The sequence below is a fragment of the Bubalus bubalis genome, chromosome 11, assembly GCF_019923935.1.
Source record: "Bubalus bubalis isolate 160015118507 breed Murrah chromosome 11, NDDB_SH_1, whole genome shotgun sequence".
Lineage (NCBI taxonomy): Eukaryota > Metazoa > Chordata > Mammalia > Artiodactyla > Bovidae > Bubalus > Bubalus bubalis.
The window spans coordinates 100,616,857-100,625,772 of record NC_059167.1 but is presented as its reverse complement, the minus strand read 5'-3'; the positions used below and the strand labels follow the sequence as shown (position 1 = coordinate 100,625,772).

Below are 8,916 nucleotides of genomic sequence, written 5' to 3'. Positions count from 1 at the left end.
AATTCTCATTCTATGTCTAATTTTTCTATTTGTTACTGTCCAGTGTTTCATAGAATGTTATCACTCCTCTTTAATTATCTTTTCCCAAAGTTTCTTCCTGCTTCCCATTACCTTAAATGGCCATTGTGTTCGTGTGCAAGAACCATCCATAAACATGCTCCCTGTGGACCTAAGTGAGAATTTCTCTGACATGTGTCCCAGGAGTGTGTTTACTGTGTGAGGCCATACATATTGCTCCATTTTCTGGCTTTCATATATTTGTTGAAATCCATCAATCCACTAATAATCACCACCTCACTCTTGTTCAAGTTGCTGCATATGTTTATTCCTTGTGTGCCCCTAAAATTTTATTTCAATGGAGTCTTAGAGAAAGACTGGAGGGAAATGTTGCGCTCAACCCAACATTTGAACTGGAGCTCAGTCTCCTTTTCAGTGCAATTTAGTTAGCTTGGGGTGTGGTACAAAGGTGAGGGACAAGGGAGAGATGAAAAGGCATTCCTGTTGATGGTAAGCTGTGGGCAATTGGCCATAACATTTTCTTTTTTGTTATTGTTGCTTCGTTTAGTTTTTACACTAAAATTTTTTTAAATTTGTATTGGTATAATTGATTTACAATGTTGTATTACAGCAAAGTGAATCAGCTATACGTATACCTATATCCACTCTTTCCCCATTCTTTCTTTTCCCATATAGGCCATTACAGAGTATTGAGTAGAGTTCCCTGTGCTATACTGGAGGTGCTTATTAGTTCTGTTTTATATATAGTAGTGTGTATGTGTCAACCCACTCCTCCAGTTTATATCCCTCTTGTGTGTGTGTGTGTGTGTATGAAGTCGCTTCAGTCATGCCTGACTCTTTGCAACCCCACGGACTGTAGCCCGCCAAGCTCCTCTATCCAAGGGATTCTCCAGGCAAGAAATACCTTCCCAACCCAGGGATTGAACTCACATCACTTTCCATCTCCTGCTTTGGTTGGCGGGTTCTTTACCACTAGCACCACCTGGGAAGCCCATATCCCCCTCTTACCACCCTAGCAACCATAAGTTTATCTGTAACTCGATTTCAGTTTTGTAGATAAGTTCATTTGTAGGCTTTTTTTAGATTCCTCATATAAGCAATATCACATTATTTGTCTTTCTGTCTGAATTACTCCAGTCATTATGAGAATCTCTAGGTCCATCCATGTTTCTGCAAATGGCATTATTTTGTATTTTTATTGAAACCCATTACCTAAGAAGTAGGACGCAGACTAAAATGAAAGGTTGCATCTAGCTAAACAGTAGGTGCTAGAAGTGACCACTGTTTCAGAATTTAGAGGCAACAGGTTGACTTTCAGTCCAAAAGCATGACAGGATTTCTGAAACAGAACTCCGTTGCCTGATCTTACCCCCATCCCAAGCCTGTAGGGATTCCATTCTGAAGTTTCTGTTTTTCATCAGTGCTACAGCAAACTGGGCCATGTAAGCCTTGTAAAGTACAACTATTTCAGTAGTTCATTTGCCAGGACTTTCCCCTCGATTTCAAATGGTTCTGTGATTGCGCTAACAAGATACCTCTGGGAATACTGCTATGAAGTAATCAGAATTGTGTTTTGGGGGCCTGTCAGGTGGGTGACTCTGAGACAGGCAAATCCAATTTATACTTAGAGCTGGATCAGGACTTTACAAAAAGGTGCATGAGTATCAGATCTGCCTACATCTCAAGAGCAATGCCCATGGCCATGTCAGCACTTTTTAAAATGAGAGTTTTCTGGGTAGAATCTCTCTGGAATGCCTTCAGTTGGATTTGAACAACCTCAGTGAAAAATAGCCAAGCAAACCCCAGATGACAAGGCATTCAGCTATATTTCAAGGCTCCTTTTTTCCCAATCTTCATACCAATTAAATTATCCAAAGTCCAGATGCCTATTCTGCAGTATTTAGAGCAGCTCTCCTATTGCAGTCCCAGTCTGCCTTGCCCAAACTGGACCTCAGCAGCTCGTAATTGCTTCTCGATGAGATTAGTGGAAGTGACAGCTTGTGGAAGCATTGTGATCTTGGAGACTGAGCATTTGATCTGGGGTCATGATTCTGCCGACTGTTACCTGCAGCCTTCTTATCTGTTCACTTGAGATAATGGCAATGCAAGTCTCCCTGCAATGTGGAAAAAATTTTTCATGAAGACCAATAAAATAATATATCTGAGAGTTTAAAAGTTTGCATTTCAAGTGTTATGGGCTGACTTGTGTCTCTGATGTTCCCTTCCTCCAACTTCATATGTTGAAGTTCTAAATCCTAGTACTTCAAATGTGACTGTGATTGGAAATAAAGTTTTTAAAGAGTTAAGTTAAAATGAGATCTTTAGAAAGGGCCCTGATTTAATATGATTAGTGCCCTTATAAGGAGAGGAAATGTGGACACAGAAGAGAGAGACCGGAAGTGGCAGCCCCAGCAGACTAACGCAAGTGCTTTCCAGTGCGTTGCAGTATCCGTCAGGCATAACGGAGTCTAGATTTCTTACTGCTTTCTACATGTTTGCTCTCTTTAAAAAGGTTTCTTTACTTATGGCTTAAAAAGATGACACAAGGATTTAAAACTAAAACTGCTCTATGAAACAGACTTCTTATTTTGCATACAAATGTTTAACTGTAGCCGACAGAGCAGCAAATGATAAATGACAGACAGACAACCCTTGCCCTAACAGTCGGTTCCTCACTGTGGTATTGGTACAGGCTTTTACCAGGGGAGATTTTGGCCCAGCCTCTGGCATAGTCCTTGTCTGGCTCTTCTTGTTCAGTTGTCTCATTCCATATATCCCATTTGGATTACCCACAATTTAAACTATCCTCTTTGCTTTCAGCATCAATGAGCTTGTTCTTGCTGGTGATCACCTACAGGATTTCCCACTCCAGTTACCTCTCCCTTTCACATAACTAGTTGGGGCACCTTGTTCCAATATGTCTCTGCTCGTGTTGCCAGTCACACTGAATTAACCCGAAGAAACTTGGTCATTGACTCAACTGGGTTATTGAGCTGCTCCCTGAGAGTTCAGTGAGGATCTCTTTCAGTTCAGTTCAGTTCAGTCGCTCAGTCATGTCTGACTCTTTGCGACCCCATGAACTGCAGCACACCAGGCCTCCCTGTCCATCACCAACTCCCAGAATCCACCCAAACCCATGTCCAAGTCAGTGATGCGATCCAGCCATCTCACCCTCTGACGTCCCCTTCTCCTCCTGCCCCAAATCTCTCCTAGCATCAGAGTCTTTTCCAATGAGTCAACTCTTCACATGAGGTGGCCAAAGTACTGGAGTTTCAGCTTTAGCATCATTCCTTCCAAAGAAATCCCAGGGCTGATCTCCTTCAAAATGGACTGGTTGGGTCTCCCTACAGTCCAAGGGACTCTCAAGAGTCTTCTCCAACACCACAGTTCAAAAGCATCAATTCTTCGGCGCTCAGCCTTCTTCACAGTCCAACTCTCACATCCATACATGACCACTGGAAAAACCATAGCCTTGACTAGACGGACCTTTGTTGGCAAAGTACTGTCTCTGCTTTTGAATATGCTATCTAGGTTGGTCATAACTTTCCTTCCAAGGAGTAAGCGTCTTTTTTTTTTTTTTTTTTATAGACACTCCAATGCCAGTTTATTTTTAAAAAGGGTTCTGTGTCATTCTATGGTTTGTTTGCCCCCCGGTTTGTTTTGTTTTTTTTTTTTTTTTTTTTGTATAATTGTACAACCTTTGAAAATTACATAAGTTGTAATGATCTAATACTATTAATAGTCATTCAGAAAAACTTTCCTTCCCTCCCAGCAACTATCCAGGGGGAACTGACGGTCCTGAGAAGAGGCCAATTCAACGGGGCCTCCACCCTGGTGGAAACAAAAAGCAAAAAGAGGAGGGGAAAAAAAAACAACAACCAGAAATCGACTAAGAGGTGTGTGGCCAGTGTCTCTCAGGAGTGGGGTCCTGGCTGTTGCCTGGGGTCGTGAGAGGCAGGGAGCCTGCAGCATCCAGCATGGCAGCCAAGAGACCTCGAAGCCACATCATCCTCATGCTGGCACGCCCGAGTCCCAGTCTAGGTGTCATGGAAGTCCTTCAGCAGCGTTCTCCTCCGCTGCTCTGCTATATGCATCTGGTTCTGTAAGTCCCCTCTGTCATAGCTGTCTGCCCGCTCCACTTTCCACGACAGGTTTTCCATCTCAGCCTCCAGCTGAGCCTGCTGGTATTCAAATAGCTTCTTCCTGGGCCCGGACTCCATGTAGTAGGCATATGGATACGTGTACTGCAGGGTGTATCGACACTCGGCCAAGAGCTTGGCTGCGTTCTGGAGGTACTGCCAGTCGATCCAGGTCCCCAGGTTATTTATGACCCTCTCCTGGATCTTCTCGTGAATCCGCTGGTATGTCTGTGCCTCCAGCTGCAAGCTCTTGTTGTGGTTTTCCCACCTCTCAAAGTAGAACAAGTATTTCTTGAGGGCCTCCCTGGCCTGGGCTTGCTGGCTCTGGTTGACGATGTCGGGGTTCTCCTTGTACCGGCTGCACTCATAGTAGTCGCTGCCGTGGGTCTTCCAATCTCCTAGACACATCCAGCAGAAGTCGTGTTTACACTTGGAGCATTGCATGTGATTGCAGCCGCCGTTCTTCTCAATGCAGATGTTGCACTTGGGACAGTCTTTAGTGTGGGCACTAATGTAGTTGGCTGTTTCAGAGTCGTCTGCACGCTTCGTGAGCCATTTCCGGATTGTGGCGCAGTCTGTGGGGGCATGATACATCTGACGACACTTGAAACAGAAGACCTCGTTGCACCGATTGCACTGTACTCGGCAAGCTCTGGGCTCCTGTACCCGGATAACCATGGGGCAGTCTGCACCAGGGCATAGCTGGAGCTGGTAGTGACTCTCCACATAGTCCCTGAAGAGGTAGCGCCTGTATTTATCTCTCAGTTCTTCATTGGGCAGCAACGGAAACACGAAGTCCTCTGGTGTTCGAAGTGGGCAGTCCTGAGCCATGCAAGAGACACCCACACCAAAACCGTCCTTGACGAGTATGGAGCAGTGCTGCTCCCAGCAGCTGCGGCAGAACTGGTGCTGACAGGCCAGAGAGAGGAGGTTTTCCTTCCGCACAAACTGCATACACACTGCGCAGTGGTGAGGGGAGTGGGCCGGGGGCATATGTTTTGATGGATTGGGCTGAACTCGGGCCTCAACGAGCAGCTGAGCAGAATTAGACTTGTATCTGTCCAGTATTTCGGCAACTTGCCAGTGGAAATTAACTAATATAAGTTTAGCAACTGAATGAGATACCTTTAGGACAGAAGCTAAGCTGGTCATGTGCTCATTGAGGGCACCCTCGGACTCCTTGTAGGTCAAGCACTTGAACTGGTACTCCTCAGGGTGAAGGAGTCGGCCCCCTGCTGCTCCATATCGCTGGCCACTCCCACGTAATAGTCCTCTATGTCCCCAGGGTCCTCATCCTCTTCCTCCTCCTCACAATTTGGGTCATAGTCCTCCTCGTTGCTGTCAGACCCCTGGCTATTCATGTCCACAGACATCTTAACATCCAGTCAAGTTGCAGATCAAGAAAGCAGTTTTTTTCCCTCCCCCCAAACTTCACCACTTTCTCAAACTCATTAGTGTTTTTGTCTTCTGTAATTCTTGAAGATCTTGCAGGAAGATGTCACCTAAATAGTCATTCATATAATTTCCATCGGGAGCCGCAGCCCCGCAGCCGCTGAGCCCGGGCGGGCCAGACCGGGTCGGGCCAGGCCAGAAGAACCGGACCCAGGCGCGGCGGCGGCGGAGGCGGCGGGCCAACGCTGGTCAACGCCCGCGCTAGGAGTAAGCGTCTTTTAATTTCATGGCTGCAGTCACCATCTGCCATGATTTTGGAGCCCCCAAAAATAAAGTCTGACACTGTTTCCACTGTTTCCCCATCTATTTCCCATGAAGTGATGGGACCGGATGCCATGATCTTCGTTTTCTGAATGTTGAGCTTTAAGCCAACTTTTTCACTCTCCTCTTTCCTTTTCATCAAGAGGCTTTTTAGTGCCTCTTCACTTTCTGCCATAAGGGTGGTGTCATCTGCATATCTGAGGTTATTGATATATCTCCTGGCAATCTTGATTCCAGCTTGTGCTTCTTCCAGCCCAGCATTTCTCATGATGTACTCTGCATATAAGTTAAATAAGCAGAGTGACAATATAGAGCCTTGATGTACTCCTTTTCCTATTTGGAACCAGTCTGTTGTTCCATGTCCAGTTCGAACTATTGCTTCCTGACCTGCATATAGGTTTCTCAAGAGGCAGGTCAGGTGGTCTGGTATTCCCATCTCTTTCAGAATACTTAAGAGTCTACAACTATGTGGCCTAAAGCTCAGAAGTTACAGCAACCATGCTTTGCACTGTATATAGCCAGAGTGGTGAATGGGGGGTGGGGTTGGGGGGCGGGGATTCCCAACAGTGTTCATGTCCTTAGTTCAAGTTTTTCTGCATCTCCAGCTGCGTTCTTAAGCCTGAGTTTTGTAAAAACTCTGATATCATTATAAGCTTTTCCTTTTCACTTAACTAGTTCAAGTTAGTTTCCACCATATATTTACAGAACAGCCTAATTAATACAGTGTCCAGCATACCTACCTTCAGTGGCTCAAAGTTTATTTCTCAAGGTGTAGGCTTTCTACACTAATTACACAGACTTGTATTTCAAATATTATTTCAATTTCTGTCTAAAACATTTACTCTACAGAAAAAGAAACTGTGATAAACACAGCTTGGCCAAGAAGTTTCACCTTGACTGACCCTGAGCGCGGCAGTGGGGAAGTTTTAATAGGCCTTTTTGGCTTTAGGCAGGAAGAGGATGACCTGGATGTGGTCTGTGATGAGGCTCCATTTCTTGGCATGAATGTCAGCTCTGAAGATACCCACTCCTACTGCTCTCTCCTGATGCAAAGTGATCATGGAACTTTGTAAACTCAATATCATTCATGCAGCTTGTTCAGGCTCTATGGTAGAAATAGAAGTAAAATCTGAAAAAGACAGATTTTTACTTCCAAGGAGTTTTCAGTGTATGTGAGGAGACAGGTAAACAAGTAGCTGCAGAGCCATCTGGAAGGTATTGTCATGGGGCAAAGGGATAAGGAGGAAAGGAGTCATTTGTTTGGCATGGTTTATTCGAGGAAGGCCTCATGGAGTGGGCAGTGTGAGAGAAGATGGTAGAACTCTCAAGACAGAGGAGACCGGCGGCAACACACGCGATGGCAAGCAGATGGCTCAGTGCAGCCACCGCAGGCCTGAGCACTGCAGGACCGGAAGTGAGAGAGGCAACAGGAGCCGAGACTGGAGAGTAGGTAAGACAGGATCCCGGGACCTTTACACCCCTGCAGTGGGAGCTGGAGTACTGCAGGACCGGAAGTGAGAGAGGCAACAGGAGCCGAGACTGGAGAGTAGGTAAGACAGGATCCCGGGACCTTTACACCCCTGCAGTGGGAGCTGGAGTACTGCAGGATTGGAAGTAAGAGAGAGGCAACAGGAGCCGAGACTGGAGAGTAGGTAAGATGGGATCCCGGGACCTTTATACCCCTGCAGTGGGAGCTGGAGTACTGCAGGACCGGAAGTAAGAGAGACGCGACAGGAGGCGAGACTGGAGAGTAGGTGAGATAGGGTCCTGGGACCTTTACACCCCAGCAGTGGGAGCTGGCGCTTCCTCAGCAGATCTGTACTGCTCTAACTTCAAGTGTATATAAAAATCTCCTCAAGCAGTTAGCAAAATTCAGACTCCTGAGTCCCATCCCCAGAAATTCTGATTCACTAGGGTCAAGGTGGCAGCCACAAATCTGTACTTTTTAAAAGATCCTTAGAATGACTAATATGTTGTTGGTTCATGGAGAAATAGCCTGAAAGACACTGATATAGAGGCTGGGAAATCATGAGAGGGTTTTTTTTTTTTTTTTTTTTAAGTGGGAATAGTATGATTAGCTTGTGTTTTAGGATCATCAGAGAAGGAATGGATAAAAGATATGAAAGAAGTGACAGCCTCCATGGAGGAGGCTGTGGCAGGGGCCCACGGAGAGCTGACTAGGCTATAGCAGAAGCAATAGATGAGGGAGCAAAGACCGAGAGACATCCAGGAAATAGATTTAATAGATAAACGTGATAGATTATCCTTAGGGAATTAACACATATGAGGGTATCTGGTTTGATGGGTTAGATGGGTTATGTCAGTAACCAGAATCAACAACATAGGAGTAAAAGCAGATTTTGAGAAAACATTGTGATTTCAGAAATGGAATATTGAGTTATACAAAATATGCCACTATTTTATCATTAGGGAACGAGAGCCAACTAAGTAGACTGGTGAAGAACAAAGACCGCCTGGGTTGATGTCCTGACTCAACTGAAGTGTATTTCACATTAAGAATGATGTTGGTTGGTGTTTCCTCATATCACTGGATTAGATTGTGTTTTCTTTTGTTCTGCTTTAGAAAGTGGAGAGACTTGGTACTCACAGCCCCCAAACACCAATTCTCCTCCTGGGACTGTGTGTGGGAATTTTATGTCATTGAAGACCAGATGACCTGCCCCTCTGAGGAGCTTTGGACTCATGGTTAAGAGGAGGAGGAATCGATGAACTAGTACCCAGCTTTGCTCTTAGTTCTGAGTCCTGTCATCACCGATGGCCCATGAAAGTCAGGCGTTCTCACACCTGTAAGAGAAAAACAGAAACCTCCTCAACCACTTAGATATTATCTCCAACAGTCAGAAGTATAATAAGAGTGAAGTTTAATGTTTCAGAAGTGATGGGTTAACTTGACTGTTTCTGAATGGGGTTTCTGAATTATAACATTTTCTCTATAATGTAAGGAGATATACTGAGGAGAGGTGGGAACACTGGGAGCTAACTTTGACAAAATTAGAGTTGCAGAGTTTGGTGTCCAAGAGCCATT

The 8,916-nt window shown here is 45.2% G+C and overlaps 1 protein-coding gene across 1 annotated transcript; it reads right to left on the bottom strand.

The window, feature by feature from the left end:
* Positions 1-3,606: 3,606 nt before the first annotated feature.
* Positions 3,607-5,804, bottom strand: LOC102399811 (E3 ubiquitin-protein ligase ARIH2-like). Its single transcript, XM_044925510.2, is given in 2 exon segments — positions 3,607-5,374; positions 5,377-5,804. Coding segments are annotated over 2 exon segments (1,473 nt in total). The 5' UTR covers positions 5,531-5,804; the 3' UTR covers positions 3,607-4,055.
* Positions 5,805-8,916: the final 3,112 nt, after the last annotated feature.